Source organism: Lithobates pipiens, unplaced genomic scaffold, assembly GCF_037356315.1.
Source record: "Lithobates pipiens isolate NorthernLeopardFrog02 unplaced genomic scaffold, aLitPip1_a1.2 Scaffold_8, whole genome shotgun sequence".
In the NCBI taxonomy this organism is placed as follows: Eukaryota; Metazoa; Chordata; class Amphibia; order Anura; family Ranidae; genus Lithobates; species Lithobates pipiens.
In genome coordinates, this window is record NW_027507903.1 from 521,099,688 (window position 1) to 521,124,117 (window position 24,430).

Consider the following 24,430-nt stretch of genomic DNA (forward strand, 5'->3'; position numbering starts at 1 on the left):
TGCAGGGGTAGGAGCTTAAAATGTCCTAGGCAAGTTCTTGAAGGCAGAGAACAGTGTTGTTTGTCAAAGAAGTCATCTCCTTGCTAGCTGGCTGTGGAAATGGGGGTGCCGTGTCAGACATTGCAGCTAGCCTTAAGTCTGGTACACAGTAACAGTTTTTTTCATTCAACTCAGCAGGCTGAACGAAAAAAAAAACCTGAAGTGCTTGAGAGGAGCCGCTGTACTAACTATCCGATATGATAGTACAGCGATCTTCCCTGAATAGCTGAGCTATTGTGTTCAGAGCGTTCAACCATTGGCTGAGAGTAGTGTTTGGGTGCCAATCAGCAGACTTTTTTGGCCATTCTCGTGTCATGTAGGCCATGTGTATGGCCCTTTAAACAGCACCTAGGAAGATGAGTCAAAGTAGTACATGTACTTTGCTCCCTGGGGAACAGATCACATTAATACAAATCAAAGTAAGACTTATTCTTTAGTTATTGTAGGCTGCTGAGACATACACCTGGCTTGGTAGAGGAGTGATGTAAAGGAGGAATGCCCCAGTAGCATTGCAAATCTCTATATAGTTATAGAGTTATTATATAACTCTATAACTATAGAGTTATTATATAATAGTATAACCAGGGCTTTTTTTCAGAGGGAACGTGGGGGAACACAGTTCCGGCACCTCCAGCACTGCCTGTATGTAATGGTAAGGGGTGCTGGGGTGTGCTGCAGGGTCTATTGATGCTGGCTGCTGAGAGATCTATTCTACCAGGAGGGGAATTTTTTTTTGCAGGGAGATCTATTCTTTCTGGTGGGGGACCTATTGTTGCTGGGGGTGGGTCTTATATCGCTGTGGGGTCATTTATGGCTGGGAGAGATCTACTGTTGAGGGAGGGGACTATTGCTGCTGGCTGCTGGAGAGTCTATTGATGCTGGCTTTGCAGAGATCTGTTGTTGCTGCCTGGGGATTTTGTTTTGGGTGGCCCATTGTTAATGGGGGTATCTATTGTTTCTAGAGGGGGCTTTATTGTTACTGGCTACAGGGGATCTATTTACTGCTTTTCTTGCTATCATTAACAAATTCAATACAAATTACTTATCACCACAAAATTATACTTGGTTCGGTATTTTCTAAAAGGGCAGTAATGGGAGGTAGGTAGAGGGTGTTCGGAGGTGGGTAGAGGTAGAGGATAGGGGTGACTCAGAAAGGGGGAGTTCCTGCACCTATTCTCTGAGAAAAAAAGCCCTGAGTATAACTACTTGTAGCAGTAATTGGTACTCCAGCATCTGGGATACTATTAAAAAAAAAAAGGGGGGGGGGCCTTCTGTGCTTTTTCCTGGAGGGGCAAATGCAGATAAGGTATTTGCATGTAAAAATTTGAAAATGGAAAAGTAAAAATGAAAATCCTATTTGTAAGTGGAAATGGTTATTTTCATTTATTTAGTATTTCCCCTGTAGCAATATTTATTCCTGGGCAAAGTGGGAAATTCTCTCACTTCTTTCCCTTTTGGACCTTAATCTGCATGTTTGAAAAACTTTGGCATGATTATCCTGAGAGTTCAACTGCTTCTTTCACTACAGATTTGTTTCATAGCAGTGATTCTTTTTAATTTCTTAGGATAGCCCCCCTTTTTTTTTACCTATTCAAGCGAAACATTTGTCTCTAGAAATTAACATAAAGTGAATTTAAACCCAAGAACAAAAACGTTATTTTACCAGTTTATTAGTCCTTAAATATCGTGACTGCATTCGTTTTTCTATTTTTTACATTTTTTTTCACTTTTTATTTTCACCTTGCACCAGTGCCCTTCTAACAATACTTACTCACTGTACTGTGTCTATAAAGGAACAGCGCTGTCACATACAAGGACAGGAAGTTTGCTAGAACTACAGGACATCCCCATTTTCATTAACTTTATAATATAGTGGGAAGGTGTTCATTATTGCCTGATTGCTCAGCACAAATTACCCACTATTTTCTAATACTAATATTAATGAATATACAGTATCTGCCTCCCATTTATAGTCTATCTTATATCTGTTATACTAATTCGTGTATTTTTTTCATCTTGCCTTGCCAAAGGACTCCGAAGCCTGAGGATGATAGATGGAAATGGATTTTTTTTAGGGATTCTTTGTAAATGGAATGAAATGTTCTAAATAAATGCAATTTCCCATATGGCACTCCCAGGGATACAAAGTACAAAATATTTAGTGCTTTAATCAGGAATTGTATACATTGAGGCAATGGAGGCAGAAAAGTGTGACTGTGTGAGGAGACTGAACAGAGAAAAATTAAACTCATCATAACCAAAGGTAATAAAGGCCAGCCTTTACAACCACTTTTAGAAAACAATACCATTATGCATTCATTAAAATATCATTACATTTATTTTTAAATGAAAATAGCGTAAATCTCTTAATTTGTCTGGACATCAGCCTCCTGCAATTCCCTGCATAGTAGAGCCAAAAGAGGGGGCACAACATTACGAGCAATGAGATATCCTGAATATACATAGGCTGAAGAGGAATGACAGAAAATGTGACCGTATCAGTATTCTACTGCTTCACTGTCCAGTTACAGGTTGGGACAGGGAGGTGACCATGCTCCATTGCTCTACTACAGATGAAAAACAGGTCACCAACCTATGATATCTGGCTGGGGTGTATAAATCTCAAGGCTTGATGGAGAAAACAAATACATATTCTTAGGCAGATAGAATAGCTTCCATATATATATTTCAGTGTTGTATTTAGCTGTGTGTCGAATTAAAGTAGAACTATAAGCAATTTTTCATTTTTTTTGCCATTTGTGTCCCATTGGGTAGATTTTCCTTCAATTGCTGTCCCATAGCCAAAGAGGAAGTGGGAGGATATCCATGAAAAATAAGGTAATTCCTTGGGGACCCCCAGGTTGCCAAGAACTAGTGTCCCCGTTGGAAATTTTCCCCTCTATTACTTTTCTGGGGACAACCCAAAATTTGTGATTTTCTTTAACTTCCACTTTCAATCATATTGGTAAACAGGACAGGTCAAGAGGGAGAATCTCCCCAACGGGGACACAGACAGCAATAAAAAACTGCCAGGTCTTCTAATCCCTCGCCACTCTATCCAAATTGAAAAAAAGTTTTGCCTTTAGTTATACTGTAACGTTTTATACACTGGGGGAGTAGGTTGAAAATCAAAACTCCACAGTTATGTCCCCATTTTTGTTTTATTAGTATTTAAGGTCAAATCCAACAAGAATGAAACATTTTTACATATCTCGAGTATCATAAAAAAGTGATAATAGCAAGGCATCATAACTTTTAACAGTTTAATATGTATAGACAAGTATGAAGATGAGTGAATACACTCGTTGACTGCTTCTTTTAATAGTGAAACACTTGTATGACAATGGTCTAAGTCCTGCTTGGATCTGGTAATAACTTACAACTAGACTATTCCATACATACATCCCATGTACAATCACTTAATAGTATATATACATCACAGCAAGGAGAAAGGGAAGGTGAGCTGCACAATGTCACAAAACATTATGTAAGTTCAAGATAAAACAAATGCAGCACTGCTATTTACAAACAGTTTACTAGGATATCCTGCGTCTTCATTGAAAGGCCAGCAAAGCAGTTCTGATTTTTTTAAATGATGTCTGGTACTTAGATAAAACTGCCAACTCAAGGATTTTTCGGCACAATGTTGGTTTCTCAGATTTCTGCCTTTTTCCAGTTGCACCATTACATTTGTGATACTGACAACTACAGGAAATCTTGTAGTATTGCCATGTAAACTGAGAGATCAGAATGGTCTCTTATTACCAAATATGGAACTGGTAAGAAAAGATTAGGCAAGAGTTGGACAGAGAGACAATATCTTTGAGATGTGCTCAATGTAAATAACAGTCCAAAATATCTAACTTTATATCAGTGAGCTCCCTCTACTTAGATCGTTTAGTGCATTTTAGTAGCGGCATATAAAAAAGCCACTGAATTTGACATATTCTAACATTCTATTCTACCATTCTACTGTGAAATAAAGGAATACACAGACAATAGTCCTACTATGTGTTTTTCTTTTGACCATGCAACTTCTTCCTAAAGGTTGCCATGCTGAAGTCATCAGATATTCTTCACATACGGAATTATAGCACATCATGCTTTTTCCATCTACTGTCAAGATATCCTGATTATTCAAACAATTTATAACAGTTTTTTTTTCTCTGTTGTTTTTTAAATTGTTAGTTTGTTCTTAAAAAACTGAATTATACATTCAGGCAACACAGGACTTTTCCTCAACATTATCCATATCAAAATCTCCTAACCTCAGACTTAGCTGACATTTAAGAACAAAGTCAGTAACTCACAGCAAACAATATGAACATAAATCTTGGTTTGACAACAGTACCATGAAATCTTATTATAATGGAACATTGCCAGGCATGCAACCACCACCTGCCGGACTTCCATAACCTGAAGTTCTACTTCAAATCTCTAAAATCACCAAATGTATATTGTAATTGAATAAAACTGTTTCATAGCAAAGAGTGAAGAACATCAAACAGCTCCTCTACCTTTTCATTTCTCTCCCTTGCTTGCTCCTTTCCTCCAATGTTTCTTCTATTTCCTCTCCTTCACAAAAGGTGTACAAATGAAAATCAGAACTAAATTCATTTGTACAGTATGTAGAGGAAAACCATAATTGAATCTAAAGTTACTTCAACTTTCTCACCCCTCCCATAGAGACACATCAATAATAACACTGTGGTAATATAACCTTAAAGCTATCTTTCCTTTATCTTTATTTAAAAAATCCAGTATTTTTACCCCATTCATTTAAAGCCATTGTGGCAATGTCACTGGCATGCCGATACTAATGGTCTCAAAACCATTGGGCACTGGGCACCAGTGAACAGGTGGTGAGGGTCTATATAAGGGTGGACAATTTCTCTGGTGTTCATTTTTTTCCAATGAGCAGGGGCCACATCTGAACTGGAACATTTTAAGAATACCATAATATCTGAGTTCTTTTTACATCAAAGCATATAGTGAAGTGGTTAAAAGGAGTTGTCTGCTACAGTCATGGGCATCAAAATTTAAGGAAGTACACATATTTTTTTGGGTTGTAATTGTAGTGGCAGCCATACCTATGATCCACCTCACACACTTGAGCATTAAAGACACTAACTCACCTGAGATTGCTGATTTGGAGAATATCCAATTGCTTTTTGGGGGATCAGGAAGGAGTTTATTTTTCCCTTCTCTGAAGCAAACTGGATAATGCTTTAAATGGGTATTTTTTGTCTTCCTTTGGATCAACTGTGGGTATAGATTTCCTATTTATTCTTTTTACCATATTTATCGGTGTATAACATGCGCTTTTTCCACCTGAAAATCGAGTGCAAATTATGTGTGCGTGTTATACGTCGATATATTCATTGGGTTGCCTTGGAAGATAAGGAGGGGGGAGCCCCACCGAATTACAGAGAGCTTGGGATCTCCCGTTTACTCGGCGGCCTATGTAATACAAAGTCCTGCCTCCTGGACCGGCTCCTGTCATAAACGTCACATGTCCCAGCATTGGACCAGTGTTCTGTCTATCATAGGAGCCAGTCCAGGAGGCAGGACTTCGTATTACAGAGGCCGCTGAGTAAACGGTAAGATGGTAGAGCCACGCTCTGTGTAATTTTATCTCAGTACCCTGGTAAGGCTGCAGATGGGCACTGATCAGGCTGCAATGGTAAGGCTGCAGATGGGAACTGCTCAGGCTGCATTGATGGGCACTGATCAGGCTGCATTGATGGGCAATGGCGAGGCTGCATTGATGGGCATTGGTGAGGCTGCAGATGGGCACTGATCAGGCTGCATTAATGGGCACTGATCAGGCTGCATTAATGGGCAATGGTGAGGCTGCATTGATGGGCACTGATAGGGCTGCATTGATGGGCACTGACCCTTATTTTGCTTCAAAGTCCTTTATTTAAAATTTCATTTTTTTTCCCTGAAAATCCCCTCTTAAAATAAAGGTGCGTGTTATACGCCGATAAATACAGTACTTATTTTATATTGCTATTGACTGAACTAGATGAACTTGTGTCTTCTTTCAACCCGAGTAACTTATATTCCTTATATTCCTTATGGATCTGTCTCCTGATCTAGGATACATGGGGGTGCTTGCTTAGAGGTGACCGTGTTTTAAGCAACTGATTCCAATAGTACTGTTTTTTTTTTTATGTATGTTCATTCACGTTTCTCCTTAAGTCCATGAAATGTGTAAAAAATTCAGAACAGCTTAAAGCAGAACTAAAGGCAGAGATACTCACCTTTCCAATGGTTCCTCCGGCGGCGGCATCTTTTTCTGTGTGCTTGTTTTTGGGGCCTTCATTGGCTGGCATGGGATCATGTGCATGCACAGGAGCTAGTCACACTGGCACAAAGGATTGGGCTGCCTGCTGTAAACTGAGCAGCATCTGTGCAGCTTAGCTTACATTCCAAGGTTCACTGTGATCCTGCAGGTAGGTGTCGTTTTCTAATAGAAAAGAGAGTGGAGATGCGCTAGTAATACAGCAATGAAAATGAATTGCTTCACAAAACAAGAGCCTGAATAAAGGCTGCACACATAAACTATATACAGATGGTAGTGTTCAGAAACTTTAAAACAACAATAACAATGTCCATCCGTAAATGGCATAAACTTGACCTCAAAGATATACTGCACAATAGTAATCCACGTGAAAGTGCTGATATGGCTGACAGATAGAGTAACTATCCACCACCACATAGATTATGTGCTTACCAGCTAGCACAAGCTAAGAAGCCTGTGGCTAATATCCAATGATGTCAGAGAACGCCCAGGGAAGGCAGACACTCAATCAAGCAGGTAAGGTTCCACTGTACATGGATAATCACTCCGACACTGTGGTAGTTGATCCAAAGTGAAAAAAACTCACCATAGTGTAAAACTATTGTTTTATTCATAAAAACGTATTGCACTTACATCATAACAGATGGCAACTCACATGTTAAAAAAAGCCGGCCGGCAAAGCACACACCCGCCCTTCTGGGATACGATAAAACGGTGATGTCAGCACGTCCCTCCTCTCGGCACATTTTGTCACAATATGATGTTGTCCTGGGGCACTATGTAGTTTATTGCAGAAGAGACATTGCATATCTCTTCTGCAATAAAAATCCTTCCACAGAGCTTTAATTCCACTTTAAAGTCTTTAATAGAAAAGAATACATGTAATATTTATGTATATTTTCTTGCACTGATTTTGGGGGAGGTGATACTAACTGTGTTATAGGAATCTGCATCAGTGGTTGTTTTTTAATGCTTAGTTTTAAGCATTTTAATGGATCATAATAAAAGATGTATGTTTTAAAAAGATACACTTTCATGATGTATCATAAATATGACATCTAAGGCCCTTTTTGGTATATAATATTCAATGTGTTGCAACTCACAAGTGATTTTGATATCCTCTCCCCTTACTATTGGCTCAAATAACCTTCTTAGATATGAAACTTTCCGTGTTAATTTAACATTTATTTTGGCCCAAATAAAATTTGTATAAAGAGACTTCACGAATTACGGTACACCCCCTAACTTTTTACTCAAATAATAATGTGATTTGATAAATACTGGCATATGGCTTACTGATTAATGTGACCTTTTCTCACCATAACCCAGTAAATATGTCCACAATGTTTATAACCCCAATACCACATTGGCTATACCCTCGTGTGTAAACATGGATATCTTAATTTGGCACAGAAATAACAGAATATATGGCCTGTATAGAGGTTGGAAAATACTTGTAGACTTGCCATATTATTGAGTATCAGTGTAAATGAATTTTCATGTATACCTACACATTATACCTTTCAATAATCAATAGAAATTTGTTCCAGGATTTCCAGCCCAATTAACAGCAACAAAAAACACCTTTTACAGTGGCCATGATTTGTGCATTTAAAATATTTTCCCCACAAAATACCAGACATCTTAGCAAGAAAATCACAACTGCTATGCATGAATATGAATATAAACCTATAGAGAGCATCTTTCTAAACAAGGATTGACATTTATAAGTTGTGGAACAAATCCAGGATTGTTAAGAATTTCCTACAGTATACTGTCACTATGTCACTATGTTTCCATCTGTTTTACATTCAATTTTCCTTTCCACTTTTTGTATTCTGTACTCAAACTCTTTATTGCACAAACTGTACAACAGCTAAGACAAAAAGTAATTTCTGTGGTACAAAAAACTTGCTATACACAAGAGAATCCATTGGGCTCTTTTCATATGGTCATATCCTTAGAACATTATTTGCTCAACCAGCATGTATAGCAAGCCAATGAATAGCTGTGTCATCATTGCTGTATAAGCAGGGAACAATGGCAAACTGGCTAAAATGTGCCAACATGTTGTAATTTCATTGGCAATAGCAGCTTCTCCGGGTTTCCCACTGTGGTTGTTTCAACCCCATAGGCAGTTATTATAAAGCTATTCTAAGACTGTTAGTATTGTATATTAATTGGCCTCACTTTAACCCCTTTTATGCACGCTGCTTCTGTTTACTGTGCTTGCTTGTTCAAACAAAGTCAATACATTTTCCTACAAAATAGCAAAACTCCCACTATCTTAAAAAGGTCACCATTCCATGCCATATCATCTTTAGCTCATTAAATCATTAAAGCCAAAATCTATGCAATTTAATCCAACGTTGAATTGAAATGTCATTAAACATATTTTTACATAAAACTAGCACATATACCAGAACTTGTCACCCATACACTTATACTAGAAAAAGGGAGGATCAGAATTCTTTGACATTTAACATGTATTTATTTCCACTGTGTATTTACTGTATCTGGTTGCCCAAAGTTCAGTTTGAAACTGCAAGGAAACAATGAGCATTATTTGAAGTCTATTCCTGGCTCACTTATCAACCCTTATAAAATGAACAGGTTGCTAGGGAAGCATCTTGGGCATAGATACTCCCTATGGTCTATAAGGATCTATATTGCCCAACCTTTTCTACCAACCAATCCATCTCAAAGCAGCTGATAAACCACAAACAGTGATTTTCTATTAAAGCCAATGAGCCAGATGCCGCAGAACACTTAATCCTCCCCTATCCTTCAAAAGCACCTGGACAATCTCCTTATATAGCAATACTTATATTGGCACGATAACAGCAAAAGTGCAATAGTGGCAACAAAGTTATCCACAGAAGAGACAAATCATAAGCACGAATTAACCTCCCTTTAAGCAATGCCCCAGTGCCCAAAATAATATACTACAATAAGTGATTTCATCTACATAATAGCTACTTAAAAAGACAATGCAAGTGTATACATGCTATAAACTATCCCAAGTTTCCTCTTTGACAGAGGGTCCAGCAACGCATTGCGAAGCTCATATTTTATCTGTTATAGAATCTGCCATGGCAGTTTTTTATTGCAAAGGTCCAGCCTTATACTATTCAAAAGTCTTACATAGAATGGAATCCCCTTCTGTGGAGATTTTTATATGTCATCATCTTATTTGTCCCTCTTGGTCAACTGTCTCTCTGAAGGCATATACGGAGGGAACAATTTCTATTTGTTTGCCAGAGTTTAAATCTTCATTGTAGTCAACATTTTGTTCTTTATATATCCATGAGATTCAGATGTAAATAATTTGAGAAAAATTCTCTATTTCCTCAAGTCAGCCATAGGCATCAAAAGTTGTTCTTTCTTTCAATTTCTTTTGTTGCCTAGGTGTGCAAAACATAATGTAAAACATCAAATAAAAGAACCTGGATAGACAAGGAAAATGAATGTTTTATCAGATCCTAGCGATCATCCATCAACCTAATGTGCTCTTCAAAAGAGGTTGTCCATTTAATTTTTGAAAGATGATAGGGCCACCTGGTCAATAAGATTTTTCTAGAAATTTCACAAGTTTTCTCCTCTGTTGATGTTCTCTTGACCTTGTTCCTTGTTATAATGGTAATTAACTTTCTAATACTGTATTATAAAAAAGAATGGAAGCGACATTTAAAGTGAAACTAACTATTTAGCAGATGACCACCAAAGATGAATTTTTTTATCACTAGTGTTCGTTTTGCTTGTCGTCAATAACTGATTTAAAATAACTCAATATGCTTCTATTGGCATTTGTGGAAGAATATATCATTAATATCCTCTGTGTAATTGTTGTTTCATATATAACCAGATGTGTTGAGATGGTATCCAGTAACTTGCAGAATCAACCGAAAGTATATAAATCCACAAGGTAACTTCACTTAGTTCTGGTAAAAGTGGTTAAAAGAGTGGTTTTTGTCAATAGCTGTTCTGTCCAATTTTTGAACATCCCATCCATCCAAGAAAGAAGAACTTCTCAAAATGCATCACCAGCCGAACTGGAGATGGAACTTTGTACACAGAACTCTAAACTGAAGGACGTGGTGGTGGTCTGTTGGGGGGTGGAGCTCTCATTGGAGGTGAGGCTAAGGGTGGTGGAGGAAGTGAATTGGTCGGGGATGGTGTTGGAGGTGGATTGTTACTTGGTGGAGGTGGTGGAGTTGCTGGAGGAGGAGGGGTATATATTGGACTCTGGGGTGGAGTATAGATTGGACTGGATGGTGGTGTCAAAAGAGGAGCATTGTTTAATGGATATCTTGGTGGCATTGGCTTCTTTTCTCTTGTAAAATTGATGCATCTCCCCTAGAATCATAGAAAAAAAAAGTCAAAATTAACATTTGAATACTCTAAAAGAAAAGAAAATTCAAATTGGCCAAAATTAAAAACACATGTAATGTGATAAATATGACAGAAACTTCCTGGTTATAAATGAAGAAATTGTGTTAAAATTAAATACTTTAACAAATCACATATAGGCAAATCCCAAACCTGAAAAACTGCAAGAACTATAAGACTACTTTAAAAGTATATATACAGCCAAACCTGTTTTGTTTTTTTAACTTTTGGATTCAGCAGGGAAGAGTTAAAGAGGAGGTCCAGCCTTCCCACAAAAAAATTTAATTTAACAGCTAAAAATACTGCAGCTGCTGACTTTTAACCACTTCCCGACCAGCGCACGACGATGTACGTCGACAGCATGGCACGGGCAGGCATATTGGCGTACATGTACGTCCAATATTCGTTGCCGCCGTGCCATCGGGAGCGCGCCGCCGGCGGCGCGCTCCCGCGCTGGTCGGGACCCCCGTGAGTCCGGTCGCGGGACCCGCGGACTCGATCGCCGCGGACTCGATCGCCGCGGGCATCCCCGCGATCGTCTCACGGAGCGGCCGAATGGAGGAAATGCTGTATAAACAACATTTTCCCATTCTGCCTAGCAACTAGTGACGCTGATCTCTGCTCCATGTGATTGGAGCAGAGATCAGTGTACACTAAATGAAAGCCCAACCCCCCCACAGTTAGTAACACACCCCTAGGAACACTTAACCCCTACACTGCCACCCACAGGTTAACCCTTTCACTGCCAGTGTCATTTACACAGGAATCACTGCATTTATATAGCAGTGATTACTGTATAAATGACAATGGTCCCAAAAATGTGTCAAAAATGTCCGATGGGTCCCCGACAATGTTGCAGTCACAATAAAAATCGCAGATCGCCGCCATTACTAGTAAAAAAAATAATAATAAAAAATTATTAATAAAAATGCTATAAAACTATCCCTATTTTGTAAACGCTATAACTTTTGCGCAAACCAATCAATAATCGCTTATTGCGAATACGTATCGGCCTAAATTGAGGGAAAAAAATGTTTTTTTATATATTTTTGGGGGATATTTATTATAACAAAAAGTAAAAAATAATTTTTTTTCAAAATTGTCGCTCTATTTTTGTTTATAGCGCAAAAAATAAAAACCGCAGGGGTGATCAAATACCACCAAAAGAAAGCTCTATTTGTGGGAAAAAAAGGACGTCAATTTTGTTTGGGAGCCACGTCGCACGACCGCGCAATTGTCAGTTAAAGCGACGCAGTGCCGAATCGCAAAAAGTGGTCTGGTCTTTGACCAGCAAATTGGTCCGGTCTGAAAGTGGTTAATATATGGACACTTACCTGTCCAGGGAGCTTGCGATGTCGGCACCCCAGCGAATCTTCAGATCAGCTGTCGGGTGCAGCCGCCACCATTTCTGTTAAGGGAACCTGGCAGTGAAGCCATTCGACTTCACAGCCGGTTCCCTACTGTGCATTTGCAAAGTGTGCTGCACTTTATAATTGGTCTGGAGGCAGGAGGAGGGGACCAAACTCTCGAGAGACCGGGCTGGGGTCTGGACTCCCGATATTTGGTAAACGGTATTTGTGAAAAACACCCTGAAAGGTGCCAAATGTGGCACCAGAGGGGGGGGGGGGGGAGGAGACGGATAAGCAGAAGTTCCACTTTTGAGTGGAACTCCGCTTTAAGAACATCAGTTAAATTTATTATTTAGGTAAGGGAATTTACTCTCTTGATTTGTCCTGATGTTCACTTCCACTTGAAATGAAGTTGAGCGAATATCCCAAATTTTAAGTTGTCACCAGAACAGGGGTTGTCGTATAATGGGGACCTTTGTTCCATTAACAACTCTCTAAGAGGGCATTTTCCTCCCTTGGAGAAGATTCCTCTCACTTCCTAGGAGAAAAATTCCTACTGTGTCTACAGAACATTAAGTAAAGGTAAATCTTTCCAGTTGGACATAAATGGCAAAACAAAATTACTTTTCAATCATTCCACTCTATTTAAAATAGAGAAAAAAGTTTAATCTTTAAGGAAACTAGCCAAAAAACTAAATCAGCCAGTGTGGGGCTTTTTCTTATAGTAGGCAATTATATTTCTCATTTATTAGTTTCAAAGAATGACACTGAGAGTGTTTTTCATGTGTTTTAAGATTTATTCAATTATAAAGGGCAGAGAAGGAGAGGTGTTACAGAAGTCAAGATTAAGATCTATGTACATATATCTGATATTTTGTGGCAAAGTGACAAAACAAGCCCTATTTTAGAACATAAGGTAAACCAGTTTTTCTTAAAATATAATAGAGTCATTTCATTTCTGCATTTTAGATAAAATCATGCTTAGTATTTATTTGAAGGAGGTATCCTGAGGACATGTTGAGCTGAACTTATGCTATTAGTAAGATGAAAGTTAAATTAAGAGGTTTGCTGCAATATGAACACTATTGACTGTCAGCAGAGAAAGGGTTAGCCCCCTGGAAAGCCGGACATGCCTTTTAGCTGCGTTCCAGAAATGACACAACTGCCTCGCACTTTTAAACCAGCTGCTGGAACAGAGTAAGCTAAGCAGAGCCCAAATAAATTGCACTGAGATTTGAAAATATGAGAAAATATATGGCAGATTGTTTGGCTGCACTTAATATGGAAATCTGACTGTCAGCTGAGGTTCATGTAAGGATATTAACTCCCTGTAGCAAGTTCTGAAGCTCATTGGCCTGCTGTATCCTATTCTAGTATGAAATTATACAGATTTCACATGCTGGCTCTATAAATCTAAACACCTAGTAAATGTATGATAAAGGTTACCTTATATATCAGTCCCAGTAATGCTCAGTCATGGTTCAAAAACATGGTAAGTGCTCAATCATTTTTTAGTGAACCACAAATGTGCACGATGCAGAAGGGGGGGTCTTTACTATATACACAGTGGAACTTTTTCCACTGCTCATCTCTGATAGCCAACATAAGACAACAAATAAATCCGATTTCTAATATTTTGAGAAAATCATAAATCTCAGTTTGTACCCAGAACAGAAGGGTAAACATCTATGCAGTTTGATGTTTTATCCAGATTTCTGTTTCTGGTATTGCAAGAAATACCTGTTTTCACATTTTCTCAAAATTCCTTCAACGTTCACTCAAGCATCAATGATTAAATATTGTGTTAAAGTTGGTTGATTCTTGGGAATCATTGATTAGAAGACCCCTAGTGTTTGCATGTTCTTTTAAATTGGAACTCTAGGTGGGCATTTTAAAATCTCATTTAGGGGTCTATTTATTAACATTTTGATCCAAGTTGTTTACAATTTCACCCATCTACAAAAGCTTCAAATAGACAATGAATCTTGGTGAAAGTCATCTGAATCTTGGGCGAAAACCTTGATAAATAGTTTTAATTTAAAATGATTAAATATATTTCACAAAAATCTAGCATTTGCATCTGAATCTGTCTTGATATCAGCGTACTGTAATACATTGCAGAGCAGAACTGAGACCAAAGGGAAGAACGGTCAACAACACTGAGCCATTAAGGCTCCTTAATTTACAAGGTGCTGTTGTGTCTAAAACTCAACATGCTTAAAGCTGAACTCCAGGATACAATTGTTTTTGTCTATATATAAGATGAATGTGTATTCTGACTTAAAGTGTTTGTTACCCTTAAAAAAAACAAACAAAAAAAACAGATCCTGTGTCCTTAAAGCATGTTATACAGCACAGTGTTTGTATGTGTAATTTGGCCCCTTCTATCACCTAAAAAACCTGGCTAATCCTGCATGGCCATACTCTCCCCCTGTAAACTGACCACGGTTTATCATGGCTGCTGAGCACCAACACCGTGGTCAGTTTACGTGTCTCTGTCATCCACAGCCCTGCTCTGTCCTTCTCTGTCCTTCCCCCGCCTGTCTGTTATGTGTCAGTGCCTGCCCCCCTCCACTTCTGCTGCTATCATAACTAAAATAAAAACCTCTAATCCCCTCTGTAACATAACAATATGTGCCCCTATGCATGTGTTATATAAAAAATCTGCCAATCTGTACTTATAGCAGAGCATCTCCTGGCTCTCAGGTGACTCTTCGGCTCCCTCTCCTCTCATCCTCCTTGGCTGAGGTCAACGGCAGTGCTCAGCTATGCCTGCTATAGTTGTCAGCCAGGCAGAGGAGAGAGCCGAGGAGTTACTCTGATATAGGTATAGATCGGCAGCTTTTTTATATAACACAGGCACAGGGGCACATATTGTTATGCTACAGAGGGGATGGGAGGATTTTATTGTACTGAGGTAATAACCACTTTAAATATGGGTGTGCTTTGCATATTTCTGCCAGATCTGTGCAGTAATCAAGTGTGCATCTTTGCCTGTGTGAATGATATTCCTGTAATAAGGACTGGTCACTACTGCTTTCTCTCCTTGTGCAGGGTGACTCGTCTTGTCTCCCCCCTCCTGTAGTTTTCTGCAAGCAATCTGTATTGGGTGGGGCCTACTGGATCCCTCCCACGGCTCTGCTCTCTGCACAGGTTATGTACAGCATGGTGATGATGTTGTTGTTTTTTTAAATGATAATATCTTGGTTTACAAAGGTGTTTTGTGCATACACAGTGGATTTGTATTGCCTGTAACTATTTGAATGGATAGTGTTTGTGCCCAGAGTTTAACTTTAAAGGACTATTAAATCCCAAACCAAAAATATTATATATTGCAATTTACTAATCCTTACATGTAGTGGTTGCATTTGTTTTCTAGTTTTAGGCTTTTGTCCACCCTGTATTCACCTGGAGGTCAGTAACACACTTGCTCCATTAGAGTGCCTACATTCTGGATGAAAAAGCAACAGAGGCCTCTGAACAGCAGCATTGTTAAACTTGGCAAAGGGGAGTGTTAGGTGTACTAGCAGATTTAGAAGCACTAGCAAATTGATTCTGAACGCCAACACTTTATAAGCAGTTACAAGTCCTATTCTTGCTCCAATTTCCCCTGATGACACACTGTGATGTGAAACGCGTTGGGTGGAGCCATGAACGTGTGACGTCATCACGCCTGTCAATGCCGGTTGTCGGTGAGGCCATCAACCATCTGATTACCTTGTATCTGCCTAAGCAATGTGAGTACCATTTGTGATTTTAATAATAAAGCTGTACTAGCCGTATTGACGCTATGTGAGTCCTTTATTTATTTTTCCTCGTATGATGGCTATCTGAGTTCACTTTGCAGTTCTGGTGATTACTAAGCGATGCTTTTATACTGAGACCCTGCTGACCATACTTACCTGATTTGGAGACTCTGGCTGAGGATTTGAGGCTCCCTATGCGCTGCTGATCTCTGTAATTGTTGATCACATCCATCTGGTAAGAAGCTTTATGGTGGTGGTGGGCATGCATGTAAGATCCTTACATGTCTACATGTAGGTTTATATGTAGGTTTAAATATAGGTTACATGTAGGTTTCCTACTCTCTTCACGTGGCTCATTTTTGGTGGGTTCCTCTGTAAGAAGATCTTTCTCAATTTATTCACAAAGATGGTTACATAGTAGCTGAGGTTGAAAAAAGACACAAGTCCAACCTATGTGTGTGATTATATGTCAGTATTACATTGTATATCCCTGTATGTTGCGGTTATTCAGGTGCTTATCTAATAGTTTCTTGAAACTATCGATGCCCCTCGCTGAGGCCACCGCTTGTGGAAGGGAATGCCACATCTTTGCCGCTCTTACAGTAAAGAACCCTCTACGTAGTTTAAGGTTAAACCTCTTTTCTTCTAATTTTAATCAGTGGCCACGTGTCTTGTTAAACTCCATTCTGCAAAAAAGTTGTATCCCTATTGTGGGGTCACCAGTATTTGCATATTGAAATCACATCCCTTTTAAGCGTCTCTTCTCCAGAGAGAATAAGTTCAGTGCTCACAACCTTTCCTCATAACAAATATCCTCCAGACCCTTTATTAGCTTTGTTGCCCTTCTTTGTACTCACTCCATTTCCAGTACATCCTTCCTGAGGACTGGTGCCCAAAACTGGACAGCATACTCTAGGTATGGCCGGACCAGAGTCTTGTAGAGCGGGAGAATTATTGTTTTATCTCTGGAGTTGATCCCCTTTTTAATGCATGCCAATATTCAGAAGCTTGGCATTGCATGCCAGTGTGGTTCATCCCAGTTGTTCTGTTACAATATGGACAGACTACTCTTTAACCCATCACATTTATGAACATGTAATGGTTGTTTTGCTTTATGTATATACACATAGCATACATAATTATGTTGAGTATACAATAAGAAGCACACTATTTTTTGCACGGGTAAGCAGTTATACCAACAGTTTTTTTTTCCTTTTTGGGATAAAGGTTTTACAAAAATAAATGAAAGCTGGCCATTATAAGCAACCCTATCAGTGTTAAATGGTCTATCTCAGTGAACCTTGGCACCCCAGCTGTTTGGGAACGACATTTCCCATGATGGGTAATGTAGTTCCAAAACATCTGGGGTGCCAAGGTTTGCCATCACTAGTCTATCTCAACCCTCTAACTGCTAAACTTGCAGGACAGCTTCTTCTGTTTAAAAACAGCAGACTTACTGGCTGGATCAGCAGGTAGAAATAAAGGAAAGAAAGTCTAAAAAAAAGAAAAGAAAACCAATGCAGCTTCACATCTAAGAATAAGTAAGATGCAGTATATTAAATGTTTTCTTTTGGGTTTAATACTACCGTATTTATCGGCGTATAACACGTACAGGCGTATAACACGTACAGGCGTATAACACGCACATTCATTTTAAGAGGGAAGTTTCAGGAAAAAAACTTAAAATGTAAATAAGGAACTTTGAAGCAAAATATGGGTCAGTGCCCATCTGCAGCCTCACCATTGCCATCAATGCTGCCTGATCAATGCCTGTCTGCAGCCTTACCATTGCCATCAATGCAGTAGCCTCACCATTTCCATCAGTGCAGCCTGATCAATGCCCATCTGCTGCCTAGAGGGGACAGAGAGGGGGGTGGGACAAGCGCAGACAGATTACATACAGTGACAATCTCCTATGACAGACAGAACAGTGGTCCAATGTTGGCCCAGGAGACGGGACTTCCAATTACAGAGGCCACCAAGTAAACAGGAGACTCTCCCTGTATGTAATCTGGCGGCCCTCATCCCGCCCCCTCCCTATCCCTATCCCCTCCGAGGCAGCTAAAATCGAAGTATTGGCATATAACATGCACACGCTATTTGCACTCGATTTTTAGGGTGAAAAAGTGCGTGTTATAGGCCAATAAACGCAGTATTTTAAGTGTGTGTGAAGCCAAAACCGTTTTTTTTTTAAACATTTTAGACAGAGCAGGGTAGGGTAGGATTAGCGCCCTTGTTGGGCTTTTACTTCTAATTAGGGCTCCATTAGAGAGATCTGCTCTTACTACTATCTGCCAGTTTCTAACCTGAAACTGTCATTCTATGCTGCATTCCCTAGGGCAGTGATGGCGAACCTTGGCACCCCAGATGTTTTCAAACTAGATTTACCATGATGCTCAATTACACTGCAGAGTGCATGAGCATCATGGGAAATGTAGTTCCAAAACATCTGGGGTGCCAAGGTTCACCATCACTGCCCTAGGGTACCACTTTCTTACCCAGTCAGGAATAGGTACTGAAAGAAGGCCCAGCCTAGTAAAGCCCCCAGAATGGATACTCCCATTACACACACAGAACTGTCAGTGATCAGTAATAGTGTATTCCAGGCCCGGGCACGGCTCTTAGCTTTTCACAAAAAAAGAGTCACTGATCCAAAGCTCCTGCAATGGTGCCAGCAATGCCTTTGGGGAGAAGTAAGGCATTTTGCTGGCTTTGCAAATTGGAAAGCAGTGCTTGAGAGTTTGAGCCATGTATCTTTATTCTTCAAATTCAATACATTTGCAAAGATTTAAGATCATTATAAGTAGCTGCTAATACTTTAATACACTAATACAGCCCATTTCTGTTATTTTAGACAAGTCAGGTTCAGTTTTCAGCTATTGTGAAAAATACATTTGGCTTGACATTAATACATTTCGCAAATGTTGCATGTAAATTAATATAATAAAGTAAATATTACTATATACACATGGCATATGATATTTGCTATACAGCTAAGTACAACTTATTTTAGTAGTAGTTTTAGTCTCTGGCTGTAAGGGACCATAAAGATATTTTGACAAATACAATCTGTATTTGCTGACCTCCTGAAAATGACAGTTTCCGTGCTATCTCTGGCTTCAATATTTTTATTCTCTGACCTGAAACAAATATGCAGCAAGTTAAGTCAGTGACTCAGCTACTGAAGCCAAGAGTCTAGAATCTTCCAGAGAGGACTCCTGCCTCAATTGGGTCCACTTTTAATGCAACATTTAGATAATGATATTAATCCCAAATAGCAAGTAATTGTGCTGCAAGTTTGAAAATTACTCTCTAAGCTATTACTAAACTTGCCAAGCTTCACAATTTTGTTGCACAATTGCAGCAATTCCGCATTGCATGACTCCAGATCAACTTTCTTTGCAAACATTCTGCAAATTCTGGTTCAGTTATGTTGTACAATAGTCATCCCACCACAGGGGTCACTGTGACTTGCAGAGTTCATGCTGTAGACTCACCACTTTACACTTGCTAGAGACTTGCCACGCAAATTTGCTACAAAATGGAAAAGTATCAACTATAACTTGCACTTCAAGTGATCTGCAAGTGTACAACTTGCCAATGAAAATGTGCAGCAAGTTAAAAAGACTTACAGTTCAACACTGCCACATATCTGTGGCAAGTTATCCTTGCTATCTGGAATGCTGTCCTTTTAGTTATGCCCCATACACTATCAGATTTTCTGATGATTTTTTCCTTGAGATTTACCAAAACCATGTAGTGTAAGGGCCTGCCTGATTGCATACAAATTGAAACTTCTAAGGTTTGACCTCATATTATATGGTTTTGGTAAATCTGAAGGAAAAACTCAGCAGAAAAACTGATAGTGTGTATGGGGCTTAACTATTTAAATGGTTAAAAACTAACCTGATCTCAGAAGCAGGCAGAGTCTATATCTGCTGTGGGCATCTGAAGCCCTCTTGTATTTAATTCTGGGATTCAGTGCAGTTGGCTACCCCGCATGCACCCCCCGATCTCCTGCCTGTGCAGTAACGCCACTGCACAGCACTCTTTCATCCTGACATATTGCTAGAGCAATGACAGCATCTGTGGAAGTTCCCACCCCAATGCTATAGCATGCTGTCAATCAGAGTAAATTCCAGTTCAGAAATCGCACAAGATTTTGCTATTAGGCGATTCCCATGGACTCCTGGATAGATAGCGCTGACATCCAAGGAGTCCATGGGAATCACCTAGTTATGTCATTGCCTAAGCGGCCGTAGCTGGAAGTGCTCCATACTAGGGGCCCCTGGATGATGTCAAATGTATGACAAAATGCGTAGGGCGGAGCGTCGTGCTGACGTTGCCATTATACCTGTGTACCGAAAAGATGGGTTTTATTAATGTGTGCCAGCTACGCATATGAATTAAGGTGTTTTTTTCACTATGTAGGCTTCCCGATACCTGAGGAAATAATGAACCGCTGATTTTTACAGTTGCATACGGCTATAATAGAATACCAATTAATTATACATAAACTATTCAAAGGAAGTCCTTAGGTATTCTCACAGGTAGCACGGCAGCTGTGTTGCACAAAATGGTGATCCCGTTTGGATAGATCCAGTTAAATGAAACATTATGGCAGTAAAATCAGGTAGAGATAATCTCCTCCTGAGATGTGTATTAGAATAGCCAAGAAGCATATACATGGATTGTGCTTCTACCAGTGACCCAATTTAAATGAATCCAACTCACTCAGAGAGATCTATCTGATATTATATCTGGATCCAATATGTGTCATATTTCTGACATGACAGCTGGCTTAGATTGAGCCATTGGTAGATAATGTATCAAAGGGGGCTCACATCAGAAGAACCTCATGTGGATGACACAAACAGATCAATGTATTTCAGGGAAATCCCCTGTAGATACCGTGTCCAGATGTCCCGGATAGGTAGATCACAGTATTAAGGGCACACATCATTATAGAGCTTGAGCTCTGGTGAGTTACCTTCCTGCAGCTGTTGAATTGCTCCGGCATGTACATAAGCTTCCTGGGTAGACAGTCCTCGGTGCAGGGGGCAGTTTAGACACATTTCTCCGGAATGTTTTTTTCACTACAACCTTGTAAGTGCAACCTTTAATCAAGTTTAGTAATGTTTTGAAGATTTTACACTATGTGGAGTTTCTTCTATTTTGGTGTACTCCTGTGATCACCCTATGAGGAGGATTGATGTCCCAACTTAGAAGACTGTCTGGATTTAATGGCCCTGGCTGGGTATTGAGCCACAGGCGTTTTTGACCTTTTGCAATGAGAGGTCTATGTAATCTGGTAAGCAAGCCCTTTTTCAGCATTTGGTGGGGGTGTTAACTCACTGGATCACTCTTCGAGGTGTTGGATGGTGGTGAAGACTTATCGGAATCACTATTTTCACCACTGGACTATTTTTACCACTGGATTAATTTAATTTATTCACTCTATTTATGATCTTTTCTTTGTCTATCTATTAGTGCAACTTCATAGAGTTTTATTTTAAATATAGAGGAGGATGGGCATTGGATTGATCCCAAGTTACAAAAAAGGGTGAAAATCTGCTTTAAAGTAATATCATTTTTTTAAATAACAAACATGTTATACTTACCTGCTCTGTGCTATGTTATATCTGCGTGGGTCCCCTGCCAGCGCTCCTGGCTCCTCCCCCTGCTCCCATGGCAAACTGCTTGCTGTGGGGGGGAACTAAGGCAGGCTCATTCCCAAGCCAGCTCTGTGTGTTTATTGACACTCACCTCCCCTCCCCTCACTGCTCCCTGCTCACTGGCTGTGATTGGCAGAAGCTGAAGCTCCCACTGCGGCCTGTCTGTCCAGTAAGGAGAGAGCCAAGAGAGCCCATGCTCTCATGTACATTGTTGGATCAAGAGCAGGCTCAGGTATGTATAAAGCCTCATGTACGCCGGATGTTTTTGCAGCTGCCTCCAGGGGCGTCAGGCATTTTTCTTTCTGTATCGAAACACCTCTGCATGTAAGCCTTAGTCTCCATGCACACATAGGCCTTTAGCAGTGTTTTGTGGCAGGGGCTTTTAGAGGCAGAAAAAAAAAGTCCTTCAGCCAGTGTGTCCAGAAGCAGCTGCATTTTGGCAGAAAAAACACTTGATGCTTCTAAATGCATGTTAATGCATCTAAGCATGTTTAGCATTTGAGCATTAATTCATTTCAATGGCCAGCGAAATTATTATGCTGGCCAATTAAATGAATTAATGCCCAAGCGCTTGTTACCTGTAACTGTGCCTTAACGTGTTACACACTTTTACAAGCATCAGGTTTTTTTTTTGTTTTTTTTTTACCAAAATTCTGCTGCCAGGAGGAAATGATTTTAGGAGAGTTTGCAAAATGTCTTGTGTGCATAAGGCCTAAGGGGGAGCTGCATCCAAAAGGAATATAACCTTAAAGCAGAGCTCAACCCAAAATAGGAAGCTCCACTTGTTCACACCCTTCCCCCCTCCACTGCCCCATTAGGCAACTTTCTGGGGGAAGTCGGGAGCGAATACCTGTCAAAACCAGGTACCCACTCCCACTTCTGGGTAAGATCACAGAGATCGCAGCAATCTACGAAATTTCACGCTCCCCCGCTGCCTTCTGGGAGACACACAGGTCCCAGAAGATAGCAGGGCCATTCAGAAAGTGCAGCACGCCTCAGGCAGGTGCAGTAGGAAACCTGCACCCAAAGCTGATCGACAAATCGGCTAGGGGTGCCCACATCATGAGATCATTGGACAAGTAAGTGTCCTTATATTAAAATTCAGAAGCTACAGTATTTGTAGCTTCTGCCTTTAATTTTTTTTAAAGGCTGAACCTCTGATTTAATGCTCAGAATGCATTAAAGTAAAATAAATAAATAAATAAATATAAAAAAAAAAAACTTGTACCTTTAGAACCACTTTAAATCTGCAATTGTCTACAGTTCCAAGTTTTATTGGAACCAGAAGTGATAATTACTAAGTTCACCTGCAGCGCCCTCTATACATGAAGTCTGTTATTGCAGCATATCCAAAGCATATACAAATATTCTTTACATGAATCACACACACATATATATATATTTTTTTATATTTATATAAGACTTTAAAAAGCATTGCTGACAGGAATAGAAAATCTTCCGCAAGCCTAGAAAAATATTTGGAATTAATTCACAAACTATTAAAGGTTCTTTAGCAAAAAAAACAAAAAACAAGAAAAAAAAAACAGGCACACACCAATAATGTCAGCATTCAATAAAACATTGTTCCAGAGAATATTCACATATTGTATTATGTCTTACAATATTTGTGAAGATAAAGAAAGTTTTGTTGTGTAAATATAATTTTACTTTTGAAACTCTGATCCTTCAAACTATTTTTCAGACATGTAAAAAATAAGTTTTGGTATAAATTAGGTGTTAATCGATTAAAGTCTATTATTGGGCATGAAGTGAATTCCTGATAATGAAACTTTATCTGAATCTAAATAGTAAATTTAGGCTAGCGGAAACCCATATTGTGACCCAATCTGGGTCTCATATAAGACCTGTATTTATGGAATTATTGATGATGAACATGCAAAGATTTTTGCTTTTTAGATTTACTTAGGTCTCTGCTCACGCTTTTACTTTTTTGGATATCTTAAGATCAACCTCATTTCGCGGATGCTGTAAAACAAAGAAAGAATATTCAGCTGCAACCTGTAATCCTCAGATCACAGACTTTAAAAGTCAAGACCACCCAAAATGTTTTATATTATGTTTTCCATTGGGTGGGGAAGTGTTAGAGCCTCTGTCACATTTTATTATAGTGGATATTTCTACTCACTTCCAATCAGAACAGGAAGTGATAGGAAATTCAAACAATGATTCAGACAAAAACAAAACCAATTGTGGTAGACTGAGGGAAGTTCACAAGGTCTACGCCTATACACTTCATTTCTCATCGTTTTTGTCCAAGGTAAGAAAGTTAGGGAATCTACTACCTACAGATACACAAATTCATAATGGTCTTTTAGGACTAAAGTATGGATTGGAACAATTAACCAATTTCTTTACAAACAGAAGGAAAGTTTGATTCTCCAAAGCCCTCTCCGTAATCCCGTTGTCTGGGGACACAGGTGCAGGCCACTCCCCATAAATCATCCCCAGCAAAGAAATGTCTGCACACTAATTACTGTATGGAGAACATGCACAAGTAAGTCCTTCTTGCCCCCCCCCCCCCCCCCTCTAATGCATTCCATTCAAGGACAAAGCCTGTATGAGTAAAGCGGTATTAAATCCAAAAGAAAAAAAGTAATATATTGCAGCTTATCATTCATTAGGTGTAGTGGCTGCATTCGTTTTCCTTTCTTTGGCTTTTTCCCAACTCTGTTTTCACCTGGTGATCTGGCCAGTAATACACCTCCTTTATTAGAGTGCCTCCACTTTGAATAATGGAGAACAGGGGCACCTTTGTATATCAGCATTGTCAGTCTGGGGGTGGGGGGGGGGGTAGTGTTAAATATCTTTTTATTTTAAAACCACTAACAAATTGAAGTCAATCTCCAGCTCACACTTTATAATCAGTTATAGCAGACAATTTTGTTTCCTTTTGGCATAAAGGTT

General features: G+C 39.4%; 1 protein-coding gene across 1 annotated transcript in view; it reads right to left on the reverse strand.

Annotated features, from left to right (window-relative positions):
• Positions 1-3,181: 3,181 nt before the first annotated feature.
• Positions 3,182-24,430, reverse strand: part of ANTXR1 (ANTXR cell adhesion molecule 1) — a 297,188-nt gene continuing 275,939 nt past the window's right edge. The window contains exon 18 of the mRNA XM_077469472.1: positions 3,182-10,702. Coding sequence (XP_077325598.1) covers positions 10,427-10,702 — 276 coding nt within the window. The 3' untranslated portion in view covers positions 3,182-10,426. The remainder of the gene's footprint in view (positions 10,703-24,430) is intronic.